This window comes from Mytilus edulis, chromosome 4, assembly GCF_963676685.1.
Source record: "Mytilus edulis chromosome 4, xbMytEdul2.2, whole genome shotgun sequence".
Classification (NCBI taxonomy): domain Eukaryota; kingdom Metazoa; phylum Mollusca; class Bivalvia; order Mytilida; family Mytilidae; genus Mytilus; species Mytilus edulis.
In genome coordinates, this window is record NC_092347.1 from 27371101 (window position 1) to 27392049 (window position 20949).

The 20949-nt window shown below is 32.0% G+C and overlaps 1 protein-coding gene across 2 annotated transcripts in view; it reads right to left on the bottom strand.

The window, feature by feature from the left end:
* The window catches only part of LOC139521812 (transient receptor potential cation channel subfamily M member-like 2), a 34282-nt gene extending 18711 nt beyond the window's left edge, over positions 1 to 15571 (bottom strand). The window contains exons 1-8 of one of the 2 annotated variants that reach the window (XM_071315452.1): positions 15185 to 15571; positions 13530 to 13747; positions 12580 to 12749; positions 11864 to 12011; positions 5598 to 5745; positions 4758 to 4869; positions 2551 to 2740; positions 1537 to 1817 (exon numbers count right to left, since the gene is read on the bottom strand). In XM_071315452.1, coding sequence (XP_071171553.1) covers positions 1537 to 1817; positions 2551 to 2740; positions 4758 to 4869; positions 5598 to 5745; positions 11864 to 12011; positions 12580 to 12749; positions 13530 to 13713 — 1233 coding nt within the window. In that variant the 5' untranslated portion in view covers positions 13714 to 13747; positions 15185 to 15571. The remainder of the gene's footprint in view (positions 1 to 1536; positions 1818 to 2550; positions 2741 to 4757; positions 4870 to 5597; positions 5746 to 11863; positions 12012 to 12579; positions 12750 to 13529; positions 13748 to 15184) is intronic. The other variant, XM_071315453.1, reaches the window with a different exon arrangement.
* Positions 15572 to 20949: the final 5378 nt, after the last annotated feature.

A 20949-nucleotide genomic window follows, 5' to 3' on the forward strand; every position in this document is an offset into this window, starting at 1 on the left:
CTACGTACTGTTCTAGAACAGTTCTCCTGACAGATTTTATGAGAGGTCAGAAGTGATCTCCACTGTACTTTCACTTTCAACAATAAATTTGTATGCCGTATACTTTCACTTTCAACAATAAATTTGTGTGCCCTATTTTGTATGCCTATATCCTAACATTGGCATGTTAATGAGACTCTAGTCTGTGCATCCGTGCGTTTATTCGTTCGTTCGTCCGTCCGTCTGTCCCGCTTCAGGTTTAAGTTTTTGGTAGAGGTAGTTTTTGATGAAGTTGAAGTCCAATCAACTCGAAACTTAGTAAATATAGTGCCGATGTGACATCCGTGTACTATGGACACATTCTTGTTTCCACATGTTTTACTTATTTTAATTTATATGCAACTGGTATGCCCCCTTAAATAGTAAACATTTCAAAGAAAACAGTAGACAGAGTACAGAGAGTCTCTATATATTAAATAAGTATAATCGTAGTTTACATGTAGATAAACGCGAACAATAATCCTCTCTAAGGAGGTATAATAGTAGTGGTTTTTGCGATCTAAACACCATGATATGGAGAACGCTCTGATTGGCTTATTTATTTTTCATTTTTGTTATCTATCGTACGATTGGTTGTACTTGTGTATGTTTTAACCGGAAGTCTTATATATGACTAAAAGTCAGTCTGACGGAATTAATATCCGGACTCCTTTTGTGTCATACCACCAATTAAAAGTCCCTATCTGTTCAACCAAATTTAACAATTTTCACAGCTTTCTAAATATTTTACCTTAAGTTTAACTTCATAGAAACCAGGTATATCCTGAATCGTACATGTATCAGCTTTCTACATGCCAATTATCAACAGATGTTTAAAATCATATAAAAAAGAAAAGGTCTTCCGAATAGAGGTACCACTAAAAATAACCCCTGGTTTTCTGGAAATCTTAAATTAGTATACTCTGGAGTGCATTAATCCTCAATTTTGAATGGAAACTCATAAACAAGTAAAGTTCAGCTCAAAATGGTCCTAACATATTTCTCTTTCACCAACAGTTTCATTTCTGCTAATTTTGTTGGTTAGTTTAAGTAAACAATGACATCAAATGCACTATTTTTAGTCCGAGTAGGCCTACTTTCACTATTTGAGAGAGTAATTGGTGGTATGACACCTTTTTTGTCGTTTTTCTCCAAAAATAACCCAATATGAATAATCATAAGAATGGATGACAAATGCGACTATGCATGTTACCTATAGAACACAGAAGCATGGTGATTAATTTATCGTGGAAGGAAGAGAAGCGACACACAAAATGAGGTCTTCTCGTTTGATAGTATAGATTTTGATGTGAGCGTCACTGGTGAATCGTATGTAGACGAAAAGCGCGTCTAGCGTATCAAATTATAATCCTGGTACCTTTGATAATTATTGGTCCTCATAATAGCATAGACTTAATCATTGTTGCAAACATGAGAAATTGTTGAAAAAAAACTTTGGAGTTTCCATGGAATAACCACATAGAAATATTTTAGAAATTATTTTTTAACAAAACTTACCTGTGTTTTTTCAGCGTTGAAAGAATTCTCTTGGATAAACTGGTAGGCAATGTAGAAGTATAATGGCAGAGAGGCAGGCGTAAGCGATTTTTGGTATCTTTCCATGAATTTTTTCACTTCTCCAGTAACATTCATGTTGTTCGTCGTAACCGTAGATGAAGGTAACATCGGATGTACACCATTTAATTTATTCCAGTTACTTTTTTTACCTGCGTAATCATTTGGAGATACAACTGTAGGAACTGCCATGCTTTCAGAATATGTGTATGCTATTTCTTGGTCTACAAAAGATTTTACAACTGTGGTATGTTATTGGCACTTGAAAACTTATGTTAAGGAAATAGATTTAGACTTTGCCGTGTAAATTAATCTAAAAATAACTAAGTTGTACAACGTAAAACTTGGTGCCTTTTATCAACTTGAAGTATGAATGGAAAAACAATGTCATGCAATCAGAATAACATTAATCAGCCGATGTACCCATTACTTGTTTCCTTTCAAGTCGTTAGCCACCAATCGTTCAATAAAAGAAACCATGCTTAGGGATACACGAGAACACAAGAAACAAAACTTGTGTGGAAACTTTGTTAATCATTTTAGAATCATTTTAGGAGAAAGAGAGAGAATTTAATAATGAGTAGGATGGTACAAAAAGAACTATAAAAGCTCATGAGCCGACTAAACCATTGCCAGCTAGGACAAAAGGTAATTTGTAAGACGTTACATAGAAATCTAAACATTGGACAAAACGAACCCATATAAAAACCTGAGGTGATTACATTGTTCTCTGAAAGTCTAATCTTATCCTGTTCCACTTTTGGCAGCCAACATGATAGCAATGACCGACTCGATAAAAAGTATAATTTAGTGATATCACACTCGACCTCAGTTAGTAAAGACAAGCAGCGGATGATACAAACATCATCTAAGCTGGCAGACAATTAAAACCATTAAGATAATAAATATTATATAATCTTGTTCACAGAATTTCCTATCTCTCGTACGAAATCTTACCTAGAAGTTCGTATTTTTCATCTTTATCGGTCTTGATTATATATGGATTGTTCCTTGACTTAGGATTAGCAGATTTTACAGGTCTCTCATCTTCTTTCTTTCTACCTTGTGCCCATGCTCTTATAATTGAATTGACAACGGCATCTGAAAACTCTGTTTCGTCGTGTTGGTTTATATCCAGTATGTTGACCTAAAAATTAATATTGGTTTAGAAATTCAATAAAAAATCATTTTGTTTTCCATCATTCCAATGGTTTAATTGAACATTTTAAAAGTTTCAAACATAATTGGAAAACCAGATGATCTAAGCAAATTAACATCGATTTATTATAGCGTATAGTATAATATGGGCGGACGCTGTCATTTCAAACAAATGAGCTGCCATTGTATCATCTATAAAGTGGCGGTTTCATTTTTATTCACTCCTCATATCATTAATGTCTTCGTATTGTTCTCAGTATTTCTTTCTCTGTTATAATTGTTAACAAAATGAGTTGTAAGGGAAAAGAACTGACATATGATTATATCATTCGAATGGTGCATTAATTTATGCATTCTACAGAAAAATTGATATTGTCAAATTGACAGTCATCAAACAGACTACTGTTTACAGTTTTTGAAAGGGGTATGAACATCGGAGTGATATTGGAAACATTCTGAGATCAGGAAAATCAAAACAGACCGGGAATTAGAAAATGTCTTGTTATATAAAAAAAAACGTCGGCGTTAATTTTAAACTAAAATTACTAATTTTTAACTGTCGAACATAAACTGCATTCTTAATGATCCTTTAAATGCTCAGTGAAGAAAAATGGTATCCGTGATGCAGAGGAAACTTACATAGTAGTATTTTCGTGCCAGTGTCTCGAGAAAAGATCAACCAGAAGCAACAGTACACAAAACATAACATACAAAACAAAAGACTGACTAACATGAACCCCGTTTAAAATCGGGACAATCTCAAGTGCTTCGGAACGGTAAGCAAATTATGTGGCATCCGTCTTGTTTCTCATGTAAGTGAAAACCCCGATTATAGTCTTATACAGCAGGTCAATTCCAAGAAAAAGAGAACGGGAATGTGGATACGACAATAGGAAAGTATCCGTCGTCATCTGTGAAGCTCCATAACGGTCAACCAAATCATTATGGCGTCCGTAAAATTGCTGAAACAATGATTCTAACTGCATCAGTTGGAACTCTTGCTTAATTAGCTACCTTGTGCACTGTTAGCAGCAACCATCAATCACGGAAATCATGATTTGACACGACAGCACTAAAATATCAAATTAACTGGGAGAAATATATTCCATATATATATACAGGCTCGGTTGGACTGTAGCTACTTAGAAATGAATAGTTTATATTTGTAAGCAGAAATGTTTTCTTGTGTCGTTAAGTTTTGTTCTCAACCGACCCTCATTGTAAATTCCTAATTGTTGCAGTAAGTCAATATATGAGGCAGAGTTAACTAGTTTTCTTCTTTTTAATCATAACACATCTGATTTTTTAACTGTATTCGTTGTATACTTTATTTCAAGTTCAGTGAGATAGATGTTTTTAACATGGTTACTAAACTTTGAATTATTTCGGTAGAATATCATGATTTTTATATAATGAGCTCTTAACAAAGGGCATACGGTGTTGTCTCGATATCCTTGTAGCACGAGTTCGAACCCCGGCGAGGGAAAAGGAAACAGTTGCCTAACATTGCTGTGCTCATAATTAAATATAATATGTGTTTTCAGCCGTGTATCATATTCACTGGTGATGCAATGAATATGTCAGACGTAAAATATTTCTTTGACTGTATCTGACGATCCTTTAGGAAAGATATTTAGTTTATTTGCAATCGATTTAAATACCATGCCTTAAATATCATGTACTATGTTACAACTCTATAATATAAAAAAAGATATGGTATGATTGCCAATGTTACAACTCTCCACAAGAGACCAAAATGACACAGTAATTAACAACTATACTGACAATACTGACGACGAAAAGTAGCAATAGCCAACGAAAGCTGAATCATTAGTTCTAGCTATATGTAGATAGCCGTATAGTTTATATGGTCTAGATTGCTAGACACAGTGCAGGCGGTGTTATCCTTACATCCCAATGGTATGAGTTTTTCTCTAGAATTGAAACTGCATTCGGTAGGTGTTATTTCCGTTATTTTTACCATATCTATGATTAAAATAACTTACAAAGTGCTTATGTTTTTCAATTTCTTTCATGTTACTCGTAAGTTCCTTAAAATCTGGTTCGCGGAAGTATATCCCAAACAATAAGGGTGCCTTGGCTTCAATTGACTCTACACTGAATAATAAATTTCTCAGATTGTTACACACTTCAATGTGAAAATCAAAAAGAAAATTTACATATTAGCAGTATGTCTGCAATTTAATTTAATCTATGTGTCCATATACCACATGGTACTACCAAAGACTTTTATATTGTGTAAAATTTGTTGATAGTTATCTAGGTACCAGTATTATTATTTTATACGCCAGACGCGCGTTTCGTCTACATAAGACTTATTAACCATTAACCGTTAACCATTTTAAAGTACGCTCCACAATCGTCACTTTGTAAACCATATGAAAAATCATTAAATTCTTATATTGTTTCAATAAGTTTTCTATCATTGTGTCAAATAACACATATTTACTGAAATATACATTGTACGACTGAATGCATATGTTGTTAGTTTATTTAGTTTAAACATATTTATTTATAGTGGATTGGGAAATTGCAAATTAAACAAAAACCGGGTTAATGAGCACAATTGTATAGCAGAAATCGCTTCCAAGTGGTAAGACCAGCAATTCACTATATAAAATCAATTCCTTATTGATTATTTAAGATTTTTCAATATTAGAACATATATCTTAAGAGTAACATTTTCAAATACCATTTTTTGATGCGAAATATAAAATACTTCATGCTCTTGTCTAACGTTTCTAGAATCTTTAGGTTTTTTGTAATATATAATTGTTCAATACAATTGAGTAATTTTATTTACTTATATTTATTGACATTCTTACTCTTCCATGCATTCAGCAATGAGATCAGCTGCTTTTCCAGAACCCTTTAAGATCAAGACGGGAATATCTCGTTCAAGTACTTTAACCACATGTTCTATGGTATTTAAGTCACCTTCCGCCACAATAACCAGAACAGGTACTTTCATTGCTGAAAATACAGTCTGTTATAAATTATAAAATTAAAGTGATTTTATAACATCTTTTAAAACAAAATAAACGTGTTCGAAGAATTTACGTGTAGGTATTTAAAGGGTTATTCGATCCTTTTTTTTTTCGAACGGCTGACTACCTTTAATAGTTTGAGGTGGGTTTTTTTCATTATTCATCATGGATTACATTGTAATAGGCATTTACATAAATTATCTATAGTGGCACATAATAAAGCAAGCTAGAAAAATAAGAGTAAACAAAAATTATACTAATAGTACGATATGATATAACGGAATATGGATGAAGTATAACATTTTCATTTAAAAAATATATAGTGATAAGGGAAATTACTTTTCAAGCACATCTATACATAATAATTCACTATTAAATTAATTAATGACTTTGTCCCAGGGGTTCCAGTACATGTTATAATCTTTCACACTCATATTTTTTGAGGAAATATGTTTTCTAAAATTAAATTTTCTTTGATATAGTTTTTAAGTCCCTCTGTATGAGGTTTTTCCTCTTGCATCTTTGATCTGTATATAAAATACTTTACTAGTAAAATGACTTTATTTTTTTTATAAAATTTAGTTTATAGTTATCATAAAGACCAAACATGACTATATCTGCATTAAATTAGTGGAATTTCAATATGTGTTGTTTAAAAATCCAGGCATTCAAATGGTGCCAAATGTCTGCTACAATATGATTCTTCCTTGCAAAATGTACATTAATTACACTGTACACGGTTCATCTTTAAAAGTAAAGTATTAGTACCTAAAATACGGTGAATAATTCGGTATTGAAACCAACATAGCTTGTTTTTTTATGAAATTTTAGTGACACAGTTATGGATTTTTCCAATCCCCTACAACGTTATTCAATATACCCTCCCAATTTCGCTCAGCTGCTATTACAGATGGTATCGCACCTTGATTTAATATATTATACATGTCTTTTGAACCTTTGTTTGACTTGAAAAAAATGTTAATATTGAAAAGGTAACAAAGCTTGTTGTTGTTTTTCCCTTTCAGTGTTGATTTCCATAGATTGTAACCATTTTTTAATGCTACTTTAATACTATAAAATTGTAAAAATGTGGGTTTAAAATTATATAGCTGTTCAAAATCTTGATAAGACAACTTATTTCCTTGCTCATCCTTAAGGTCATTCACAGTCCATACCCCCCGTTGTTTGCCCAACTTCTATAAAAAAAAAAACAACAACACTGACGTTTTCAATTTTAATGTTCTCATTATTCCATATAGATGAAGATATGACTTCCTCAAAATAGCGAGGATGTCGGAATCTCGACATGTTTTTCCAGGCTTAAATAACTTCTTTCCAAAAAACGTTATAATTCTATTTTTTTAGTTGTTCCAAAAATAAGCCAACTCTGTAAAATTTATAATTTGATCCACTTTGAATTTGAATTAAATAATCTTCTCGCCCAGGTCAAATTTAGTCCTTGTATAAAATTTCTCAAATTAATCATTTTTAAACCACCTCTGCAGTATTCTTGACATAAGAGCTCCCGATTTACCTTGTCGGGTTTACCATCCCAAATGAAAGCATAAATTTTACTATTGAGTTGTCGTAGTACATTTTCATCTGGACTTGGGATGGATAAAACAGATGATTCATTTTTTTTTATATCTATAATTAAAGATTTAATAATAGTTATTTCACCAAACGGAGTAAGCGAGTGTTTTGACCATTTTTGTATAAAACTTTCTATTTCTTGAATTCGAGGAGCATAATTTAGATTTAACATTCTATTCAAATCAACACAAAAAGTGATACCCAATAATTTGAAGGTACTGGAACCCCATTTCAATCCCCACTTTACGCATATTTTATCTTGACTATGTTTTTTTACTTCCTATCCATATAACATTTGTTTTATCTAAGTTAATTTTCAGTCCTGATATCTCAGCATAGAATTGTAAGATACGGAGGGATGCATCTAAAGAAGAAGGAGATCCATCTAAAATAAGTGATGTATCATCAGCATATTGAGACAATATAAACTCTGTATCATCTATCGTAATACCCTTAATATCATTACTATTTCAGACTAAAATGCTAAGTATAAATTTTCTGCACATAAGGTAAGGAGACAAAGGATCTCCTTGTCTACAGCCTCTTTACCCATGAAAAAAATCTGACAGACAACAATTTTGAGTTACTGTAAAAGAAATATTATTATAAAATGTTGTTATCCAGTTCAGGTTGCACTTTGTAAATACAGCTGTTTCTCAAAACACGCCTCTTTTGGGGAGCGCCTCTTTTGGGGAGTAATTGAATATTCATAGAAAATTAATTTTGTTTACATACTGGTTCCCAGTTATGCTCTCTGTGTTCCATATCGCAGAGACAGAACTTGGGAATGTTACCAGTAAATAAACACGTGCATATTGTTTACATTGAAATCTGTGGTAACCTTTCATTCGAGGTAGGAGTAGTTAAGAAAATTAGTGTAAGTTTAAACTCTGAGAAGTTCAGGGCATATAAACGTTGAAAATATGCCGCACAGCCCTATATTATGACCTTTGAAAAAAATTGTGGTGCATATGAACTTTCAATTCTAGGATAAGATTTTTTTCAAAACTTCATAGTAAAAGTGGTACAGTTTTAGTCGTAAACGGAGTTCCTATGGGAAATTGCATTGTCAATATTTACAGAAATGCAACCTTCATGATGAATTCTCCAAAATTAGAATATTTAAGTGTCTCAAATTAAAAATGACCAGGAGATAGAGTCGAATACTTTTTCAAAATCAATCAAGAGTAATATACCAGGGATGTCATTTTCTTCCCGGAATAAAGCCTGTTTGGTCAGAATGTTTTAGTTTATTAAGAACTGACTTTATTCTCTCTGCTATACAGCTAGATGCTAATTTATAAGTTGAGTTTAAAAGGGTAACTGGACGCCATTTTTTTTAAAAACTGTCTTGATTAACCTTCCTTTGGATACATGTGATTACTCCCTGCTTCTGTGTGACAGACATTTGCCCTATTTCATATGCATCATTTATTGACCTGAAGACAAATTTTCCAATATATACCCAAAAAACTTTAAAAAATTCTGCTGTGAAGCCATCTGAACCAGGGCTTTTATTATTTTTCATCCTTTTCAATGCTTGTGTTAGCTCACTAAAGGTAATATTACCTTCTAAAGAATCTTTTTCATTATCTTTAAATTTAAGTGTTTGAAATGGTAATTCCCCTGATAGATTGACATCTTTTAAACACTCTTGTCTTCTGCAAACTTTAAGCTTCTCATAAAAATGATTTTGTTTGCGTTAATATTTCTTTTTGATTTTCTACTACAGTGTTATCATTAATAACAATTTTTTTAATAGTTTTATTTATAAAATTTTGGGTTTCTAGGTTTCAAAAATAATTAGTTGGTCTCTCTCCTTCTTCAATCCACTGGGTTCTTGACCTAACATATTGACATTTAATCTTGTTTTGTCGCAAAATTCTAAGTTCACATTTTTAATCTCTATTACATTTATATTTTCCTCAGTGATTGTGTTTAGTTCTAGTTTTTGTATTTCTTCTGTAATGTTTTTCCCTGTTTTACCCTTTCCGTTTTATATTTGTCGAATAAGAAATAGTCTTACCTCTGATCTCATTGAAAAGTGTTTCAAAAAATAATTATTGATCACTGATTGTAAATTGTATATCAAAATCATCAATAATACTGTTTAAAGCATCTCTACTATAAGCTAGCACTGCATATTGTTCAAATGTGCTAATAATTGTTTTTTTTTTTAAATTTTACATATTCATTATCTTAAAGGAGAGAGTTGTTGAATTTCCAGAGACCCGTGCCTTTTATAAACTCATTCATTTTTAAAGACAGAATTACTGGTGAATGGTCTGATCTGTAGCTATTGCCAATGTTTATATCACATATGTCATCTATAAGACTTTCAGAGATCAAAAGGAAATCTAACCGTGATTGTTTGAATGGATTTTTTTCTCCATGTAAATCGTTTAAGATCAGGGTATCTCTCTCTTAATGGATCTACAAGAGTCTTATATTTTATAATTTCTAAAACTTTATCCCTTGATTTGGATTATTTATATGTTTATAGTTATGGGTATCTAGGTCAAATTCTGAACAAGATTAAAGTCCCTTACAAATCAGACAAAATTGATTATCAAATTAGTCTATGATTTCTGTTAGTTTGTCATAGAAGCAAGGAGTATCAATATTCGGCCCGGACACATTTATCAGAGTAAATCTCTTTTCTTTAATATTTATATCCAATCCCAACAAATTGCCATCCTCATCTTTTTTAACTTAGTGTATTTTATATTCAAAATTATTTTTAAACAGGATTGCAACTCCTCGTTGATAAGATGCGTAAGAATTGAAAATACATTGACACTATGTTTAAAAATAAAGGTCACTAATTTGGTTTTAAAAGAAGAGAAGACGAATTACCTCGAGAATAAACCCAGAGGAAATAAATGTAAAAGATACGTGTTCATTTGTTTAGTTCTATATTATGTATTGAAATCACCAAGGTTCTGTGGTTTTTTTTATTAAAACATTCGCTCAGTTCCAAAATTGCACAAACTACTTTGTATTTTATATTGGTCTATTATCATTTGAGACTGACATCGATCAAGTATTCGATGCACAATTATGTTAAACTTAATGAAGCTAGAAACTATGTTTACTTTTATCTTTAGTTCTTTTTTACTTTTGAGCTTAATGTTTGTTTGAAACCTTTCGATTGTACCCGATATGCATCCTTATATTAATTTGAAAAGTGATATCGATAGTATTACACTAAGTGTATGAGACGTGGACTCGCTCAAACAGATGAAGCCTTTAATGAGGACCAAAGTTATGCGTTATTGTTCTTCGGTTAGAGTTTAAGTAGACATGTTACGAAAGGGTATATTCACGACGCTGAGGTTGACAAATTACACTTTAAATGTGGGGACTGTGTCACAACACCAAAGAGATTACCTGTGTATACATAGGATTTTATTTAAAAACTGCATTGATCCTTTCGCAGGCAATTCCGTATGGAACGAATAATCAATAACATTTATACGATAAGACATATACGCAATAGATATAAATAATTTCCACTATAGTATTAAGAAACTATAATAATACTGCAAAAAATGGGGGACGTTCATGTTAATGCAGTAGAAGTGCGGGGCAACGGAGACACGGGGTACACACGTGTGTGAATTCTTTGGAGAGCCCTTACATTTATATCTTAAAACCACGTTATGCAAATATTTTGTATTTCATAAATTCCTGAAACATTTGTGGAAATTCGCCAACCGTTTCATAAGATAACCGATGGGTCTTTCCTGCTAGGAGTTTTTCTAAAACAAATATGTTTTTTTTTTAAATTAAATCTGTTGGATGGGTACCACTACCCTACGGAGGTACAAGGTGTGTTTTTTTTTCAGGGAGAAGGAGGGGGAGGGGCTAGGATTTAATTTGAAAAAAGGCAGGACGGGAGTTTTGAGTTGAAAAAAGGCAGAATGAGTAACTTGGCCAAAAAAATCCTAAAATTTAACTTGCTGACTATGTATAATATATGATTATCAATCTAGAATTGAATGAACTTGTATAACCCCAGCCCCCCTTTTTCTAGACCAACCACTCCTACGTGCGTACACCTTTTATGTTTTATGCCAGGTTTTAGCCAGCAATGATATCACAAAAGCAATTTGAACCAAGACGCACAGGATTTAAAATTTACCTATTTAAATCTATAATCAATGTTTTGACACCGTCCCCAAATTTAAAGTCTAATTTGTTTACCTCAGCGTCGAGAATATACCTTTCCGTAACATGTCTAATAGTAATCAAGCAGTTAGATATCATTTTTCAATTGCTCCTCATCTGGCCATCTTTTATATCTTAGTGTACGGTATTTTGTTAATTATTGAAAGCCATATGTGTTAGGATTTTTTGCCTTTATTCAATTTATCTAAAATTGCCCGTGTTTCATCTTTTTTAAATTAAAACAAGATAAACTTAATAACCACACTTACTCCTCAGAATGTCCCTTAGAATGTACACACCGTTGGTATCAACTATGATAAAATGACAACGATGTAACTTACTTAATTCCTCCCCAAGTTCAACGAATGGAACATACTGCTTTGCAATGCTTTGTAGGGTGTCTGCATGATACTGCATGTATTCCTTTTGTTTCATATCTCCCATTGCATAATACTTCTCTGCAACAGATTTACCATTTATGTTTTTGTTCTGAAAAAAAAAGAATCTTAAGGAAACATTGTAGTGGATGCACTCTTTAAAGACACCAAGGCTGCAACATGAAAAATGCATTGGCATAATTTGACGCATAAATAATTGATGATTTCAAATGTCAAATTCCGGGAAGAAAATATAAAACTTTATGGGTTAAAAAAAAACAGAAAAAACAAATACGCAACATTATTGAGCATCAACACATTTTAAAATAGTTATTATTGTTGATAGAAAGCTTTTGATCTATCGAAATAATAGACCAGTCTTAGCCTACACGTACTTGCATGGCGGAATTCGAATTCTGCTAGAATGACAGGTATTACTAAGTGGGTGCTTTCTAAATCACGAAAATATATTCATTCCTTTCGAATACATATGATTTTATATTAATATTCTCTTAAAAACATCAGTTTTTATTATCCGCTTGAAGCAGAAGAGCACTGATGAGACATAAACATTTCGAACGTGAATATGATGAAGCAATAATATATAATGAATACTATAGTTTTGACATCTTTCAATTTTTCAATACATTTAAGAACCTGCTTGAAATAAAGTTACTTACAACTATGGCGTTTTCACCTGGCCTTAAACCAATCAGATTAATGAAATTATCCTCATTTTCAGTGGATTGAGAGTTGTGTTTCTGATTATTTACAACACTGAAATCGTCCACTGCCTCCCAAACCAAAGTACTAACTTTTTCTTCAGATCCCTTGTACATGATTAAGCAATCTAAAAAGGACAATTTTGTCTTGAGTGTCATGTCTTAGACTCACACACCGGGTCTTATTAAAACTCGATGTTTATTGATTCAAAATGGAGAAATAGCAAGATAAGAAAATCAAGTTTGTATCGATTTTATTCATCTTTCCGGGCACTGTTAGTAAACGATATTTATATGAATGGAAACAAAACGAAGCAGCATCAGAGAGTTATTTCGTTTTATTTACATTAAATATTTTATCAAATTTAAAAATAAATCATTGTTGATTTTTTCCTTAAAATTGGTACAAATAATCTTCATACGTAATCAAACCTTATGCCATTTTATTAAAGAGGCGTCCATGTACTCGTTTTCATGTTAATGAGTTTAAATCATAAAAAAAAAACTGTCGAAATGTGCGTCTTTTTGAACTCGTTCGCTACGCTTATTCTACGGGAAAAACTTCATATTGTGACCAGCAGCTTATATTTAACGAAATGCATGACTTATCACACGATTAACATATTTTTTAGTTTTGCTGCGTTTATATTTATATATTAATCATAAAAAGCATCGTTACTGATATTTTTATTTCTCTAATTCTATCCATTTCCGAACCTATTGTACAAAAAAAATAATCAACGTGTGGTTGTCTTTGATTTCAGAAGATAATTGGATGAGTTTAAGGGTCATAACCTTTGTCAGCCCATTGGATGAATCAAAGTATGCTAATATATTTTCTTATTGAATTTCACCCCTTACACATGTCTGTCACATGGATTAATGAATAGTTGTTTTATTTTGAGTACCTTTTGCCCCTTTAGCTGTCTCAATTAAACCTAACTGAAAAACAGGTGTTAGCCATGGTTTGGGTACAAAGCTGCTTGAATCACCAATGATAGAGAGAACCAGCCTAGGGTATCTGTTGTGCCTTGGTTTAAGTAAGCTTTTCGTCAAATCATCTACACGCTCTGGTATTGTTTCATCTTCCATACCTTCACGTTAACGAAATATTTAAGATATTCTACTGAAATACATACTATAGATATATTCTTATATTTTCTTATCACACATATGTATATTTGTTTATTGTTACTTGCTTAAAACGTCTATTGATAACACATATGTATATGTAAATACTAAATAAAATAAAACATAAAGGGTGACCTTCTGCTGTTGTTTTTTTCTATGGTCGGGTTGTTGTCTCTTTGGCACATTCCCCATTTCCATTCTCAATTTTATTGTATAATGATCTGTTAGTTTCAGCTTGTTTTTTCTTATTCATTATAACCAGATATTGTAGATCAACATTGACCTCAAAGTTATAAACTTTATGTAGGAACATTTATGTACGCTATAACAAACATGCCTATAAAGTTGTATGTAGACTTGCTACTCATGTTAGCTGCACATACACATCTATAAAGTTGTATGTAGACTTGCTACTCATATTAGCTGCACATACACATCTATAAAGTTGTATGATGACTTGCTACTCATGTTAGCTGCACATACACATCTATAAAGTTGTATGTAGACTTGCTACTCATGTTAGCTGCACATACACATCTATAAAGTTGTATGATGACTTGCTACTCATGTTAGCTGCACATACACATCTATAAAGTTGTATGATGACTTGCTACTCATGTTAGCTGCACATACACATCTATAAAGTTGTATGATGACTTGCTACTCATGTTAGCTGCACATACACATCTATAAAGTTGTATGATGACTTGCTACTCATGTTAGCTGCACATACACATCTATAAAGTTGTATGATGACTTGCTACTCATGTTAGCTGCACATACACATCTATAAAGTTGTATGTAGACTTGCTACTCATGTTAGCTGCACATACACATCTATAAAGTTGTATGTAGACTTGCTACTCATGTTAGCTGCACATACACATCTATAAAATTGTATGTAGACTTGCTAATCATGTTAGCTGCACATACACATCTATAAAGTTGTATGATGACTTGCTACTCATGTTAGCTGCACATACACATCTATAAAGTTGTATGTAGACTTGCTACTCATGTTAGCTGCACATACACATCTATAAAGTTGTATGATGACTTGCTACTCATGTTAGCTGCACATACACATCTATAAAGTTGTATGTAGACTTGCTACTCATGTTAGCTGCACATACACATCTATAAAGTTGTATGTAGACTTGCTACTCATGTTAGCTGCACATACACATTTTAAAATCTTACTCCTAATAAAACAAAGGTAATTATTGATGCATTGATTTATACACTAACTCGATGTACTGTTTTGAGTATAATAACTGCTTCAATATAATATACATTACCTTATATAATCACAGTATGGTTATAAATGTAACACGATAAATCAAAACCAGAATATTTAAAAGAAGTATTGCATTTTTTCGTAGATAGCTAACATGGCCGGTACTGTAATCAGAAAATGAAAAAAAAATCTTACCTGGTTGATCTTCCAATAAACTTCCTGTAATAAATGAATTGAAATGTTTTATCTAAATAAATTGTATCACATTATTTTCTATGAAGTCAAAACAAACGTTTTTAGAAAAACACAGAAGTTTCGTTAAATAATGTATGATCTATTAAATAAAATCATTATGTAGATATGCTTGCATGTGCATGTTTTCAAAATGACTTCATTGCCTTGATAGTGTCATTAAAATCAATAAAGCACACAGTCGCTGACAGAAAGATTTTCCGAAAATCATATTTTAAAGTAATTAAACCTTGAGAAATATTTTATCAAACGTTAGGATAAATCGGGTCAAATTTCTTTAAATGTCTGTCTATTCATCCAAACAACTAGTTTTGATCGTATTTTGTGAACAGAAATGTTAATTATTTACTATTTGACGAGAACATTCAGAGTAATTTATAACAAATTATATAGTGTGTATTTTTTTTAATATGCACTGAAGTCTAACAGTTGCTATAATTTAGTTTACCTTTCGACTAGTGACAGCTTTCAACAACATATTTGTGTCACGGTTACTGTGTTATTCACTATGACTTAGGCAGCAACCATTTGATTTTCTGGGGGGGGGGGGGGGGGGGGGGGCTATGGTTTTTTTTTGGAAAAAAAGTTTGTTTCCAGTTTTTGGAGAAAAAAATAATTTGTTTTTGATTCTGAGAAAAAAAAATTGTTTGTTTCACCCTCAGCTGCCACTATATGTAATGCTAAAATTGAAAGAAAAAAATTGTTTTCGACTTGTCGCGAAAAAAATAGATTGTTTTTCGCCACAGGCGGAAAAAAAATTTGTCCAGAAAAAAAAACCATAGCCCCCCCCAGAAAATCAAATGGTTGCTGCCTTATTACAAGTAATTAATTATTGCTTCTGTTGAGAAAGCCTACAGGTTTGAAAAACACTATGAAATATATGCAGGACTCGTAACTGAAATACGATAGTCAGCGCTTAAGTGCAAGCTTCCTTATGATATGTGATGGCTTGCGAGCTTCCTTATGATATGTGATGGCTTGCCAAAGATATATAGAAATGTGTAATGAAGGAAGAAGTTGTTTTATAGTAAAACAAATAAACCATTCATCATTTGCTATGTATGTCCTAAGATGTAAGTTGCATACATCATCAGAGATCGTCTTTTATTTTTTCTGCATGTGAACATAATTCTGCGTTAACATTTTATCTTTACTTGGTTCATCTCATGAGTTCGTCGTTTATCGTAATAGTATAAAACAGAGAGTCTGACTGTGGATTCGTATGTATTTTAAAAAGAATGTAACGGTACTGGAACGAAAAAAGACATTTAAAGGTTTTAAGAAAACAAATCCGCAGTTGTTCCATAGCACATTCTATAAATTATTTATTTTAGTATCTATCAGGGTCAGAAGTTTGATTGGAAAATACATTTTTTGATTAATTTCAAGTTTGTCTATATCTATATGTATCATTTTTTGGTCCCTTTATAGCTTATTGTTCGATGTGAGGCAAGGCTCCGTGTTGAAGACCGTAGTTTGACCTATAAAGGTTTTTCTTTTACAAATTGAGACTTGAATCGAGAGTTGTCTTATTGGCACTCATACCACATCTTATATATACTGAATTATCATTTTACGGCACTGGAAGGAAATGTTTTATTTTTTTATTTTCAATCAACAAATTCCAGATTACAAGAAAACCCAGAGTATTAAATCAGGCCTTGACATTTTTTGTCGAGCTCTAATAACTTTTCGATAACAGTTCGCATAATAGTTTAAGAATAACAACAAGTCATATACACAATCTCTAATGTTTGAAGTATTTACAATTTTTTCCTGAAAAGCCAATACCTTTTTCTTCTCCTAGATGTCCATTTTAGTATTTTGATTGACGAAAACTTAATAATCTGAAGTAATCTGTTATATATTACAGGATGACCATCCCATATCCCCGTGCGTTACTCAATTTGAGGTCAGTTTCCAACGGATTAACTATTTAGTGACTACATAGTCTGTTGTGCTCAGATGAAATGACCCTGAACGATATAGTGCCCCAAAAATGCTACCTGTACAGTGTTTTATCGTTTTTATTTTATCTGTACCAAATTAGGTGTACACATTATATATCATTTATGTTACAACTGTTTACTGTAACTGATTTGTTTTCTCTCAATCGATTTGTGACTTTCGAACAGCGGTATACTTCTATTGCCTACATATAAGTAATTGGGGGACAAAACTCCAAATACAACCCCGCTGAATTAAACTAAAGGTCCATTTTAACAGTGTGAAAATACAATAAGAAAGAAATGAACCAACGCCAACCACTGAACTACAGGCTAATGAATGGGGATAGACACACAAAGAATGTAGTGTAATTAAATAGGATTAAATATGTTTAGTGACAACCTACAACATAACTATGTCAATTGGACATGCTTTGATACCATAACTGCCCTTAGATTCTTACTAGATAACATTTGATTTTGCTTTGAAAATTCCATATATCGTCAAGTTATTGGAATTTCAATGGGGACTCACTGTACACCACTTATTGCGGACCTGTTTCTATAATGTTATGAGTTACAATTTATGACTAAAATCAGCAAAGACCCATCGGAACAACATCTGATCAAAATATTTAATAAAACGTTAAGATATTTGGATGATATGTTGGCTCTCAGTAAGGACGACTTCAGTATGTACACTAAAGATATTTATCCTGTTGGACTTACTTTTAGGTAGCACAATACAAAGATTTTATAACTTCCAATCTTTTAAGATGCTGTTGCTTTCTTAAAACTGCATATAAATTAATAAAAGAGGGATTTATTGATAGATAAGAGATAAAAAAAAAAATACTGAATGCAATATTTTTGTTATGCAATCATTATGTAATCAATTATTATGCAATTAATGGCAGCATCTTGGTTAGTTCACTTGAATGGATTTAGCTCTATCATCTCTATTACTATACAGAAAATTTTAACGAAATATTAATCAACACAGCAGGAGCTACAAAAGGATGTCTCAAATTATCGCTATCGAATTCCATTCTCTCATAAATCTGTAATTAGTGTAAACAGCATTACCACATAAAAGTAGATAATGTTTGATAAGGTTTAAAATTTGGTTTATACATTCTATCCAAAATCTGAGACACTCTGAATGGCTCTAGGAACAAAATATAATAAAATCAACTCTCTCGGGGTATCCATGAAGAAGCTAATTTCAATTGAAAGTGGAAATTTCTTGTAAAAGGAGTAGGTCCGGTAAGGACCGATTTTGGCCTCAAATTTCAGGTTCATCTGACGACAGATTTTGATCACTTTTTAAACACTTTTAAAGTGTCTATTTTATTTGAATTAATTAGTTTATGTGAAAGATTTTAACAGATTTAGTCATTAAAAACGATCCGATTCAAGCTCAAATATGAAAAAATATACCTAATTCGCCGAAAAATGTCACTTTTCAGATGGTTTTTGGTAAAAATGAAAGTGGCCGCATCCGTGTTCATCCTCAATCTTTATATATGTTATGTATTATCATAAAATACAACTTACATTTCAATATTAATGATGAACACGAATGCGGCCACGAAAACCGTCTAAATTTAAATAAAATGCTAGAATTATGAGGATTTCAGTAATTTAGCATGACTTTATGGTGCAAGTACCGGATATATGTGCATTGTATTGTCAAAAAACAGCCCATATTTATGTAACAGAAGCATTCTACTGTCCAATAAATAACTCAAGGTTTACATTTTAACAATTTTGTAAAACTGCTATATTTTGGGGCCAAAAAGGGGTCTTTCTGAACCTACTCACTTTGTAGACACAGTTAACATCATAATGGATTACATATTTGCTGTATAATACTAACATTGCATTAATTTGAAAGAGTAATCTGTTAGCTATCCATAAATACCACTTTTATAAATTTTCAAGCAATATAAAGAAAGTTACAGCATTTTAAAACTGGAAAATTGGAGGTATAAAATCTTTGTATTGTGCCTTAAATAAAGCTAATACTAGCAATGAACACTGCTTAATTTATTTTGATATCAATATCATTAACTGAAGCTATTACCAAAATTTATGATAAAAGAGACGATTTTTCATTTCCTATGGTTAATTATCTATTTTTAGATGGTGACGTTCCCTTGTTACCATCTTATGTTGCTTATATATCTGAACTTGTACGATTCGCTCGTGTAAGTAACAATGTATTAGATTTCAGCGAAAGAAATTTTTGTATTACTGAAAAATTATTACACCAGTGTTTTTGATATCACAAACTCGGTAAAACATTTGCTAAATTTTATCATCGTTACAAGGACAGCATTTGTAGATATAAATCAACATGCAGATATATTATACGTTCAGGTATTTCACATCCAATCATTTATGTTAATATTTTTTAAAAGCACAAAAAGGTCAGCATTCACCTTAAAAGCCAACAAAACCTTTAAACAGACTGATTAAGAAGGGATATAATTACGATACTATTGTCAGGACATTAAAGATGGTATAATTTGGCTTGGTATTGATTCACGTATAGGGTCTTTGCATCGGAAATAAACACCTTTATTCTAAAACCAATTTTTAACATGATACAGGTTATGTTCTTCTCATATATTTAATGATGGCATGATACCAAAACCCTAACAAGAGGAATTGCGCTTGATATTCATATGATGTATACATAATATATCTATCAGTTTAATTGAGGTTTGGAGCTAGCATGTCAGTAACTGCTAGTAATTCTTTGTTAATTAATGTATCATTGTCAGTTTCTTTATTTCTTTTGTTACCCATTCTGACATTGGCCTCGGTCTTCTTTTAAACTGAGTTTTACTGTGCGTATTGCTTTTTTTTCTTTATTGTCTTGTATGATTTTCAATTGTAATTCAATTATATATTTCGGAGTTTAGTATGACGTCCACTATCACTGAACATTTTTTTGTTTAGGGGTCAGATGAAGCACGCCACCGGGTGCGGGATTTTCTCTCTGTATCATTGGTTGCCATCGGCTGTTTGCTGCTTTCTGGTCTTATCAATACTTCTTATTCAAATCATTAAGACAAATATCACAAAGTCGCAAAATCACGACTTGGCTATTTTAACATCATAAAGAATTTTGGTTAGTTTTATATCTTTTAAAGGTTCAATGTTTAAAATATAGTATAGGGGATAGTATATATATCATAATTACTACCGAGCATAGTACATAAATCATGAACACCACCGAGCATAGTATATAAATCATTATCACTACCGAGCAAAGTATATAAAAAAAGAACACCACCGAGCATAGTATATAAATCAAGAACGCTACCGAGCATAGTACATAAATCAAGAACACTACCAAGCATAGTACATAAATCAAGAACACTAACAAGCATAGTATATACATCATGATCACCACCGAGCATAGTACTTAAATCAAGAGCACTACCGAGCATAGTATATCAATGATGAACACTACTGAGCATAGTATATAAATTATGAACACTACTGAGCATAGTATATAAATCATGACCACTACCGAGCATAGAAAATAAATCAGGAATACTACCGAGCATAGTATCTAAATAATTAGCACTACCGAGCATACAAAATAAATCATGAACAGTACATAAATCCAGAGCACTACTTAGCATAGAACATAAATCATGAACAACGCCGAGCATAGTACATAAATCAAGAGCACTACCGAGCATAGAATATAAATCATGAACACTACTGAGCATAGTACATAAATCA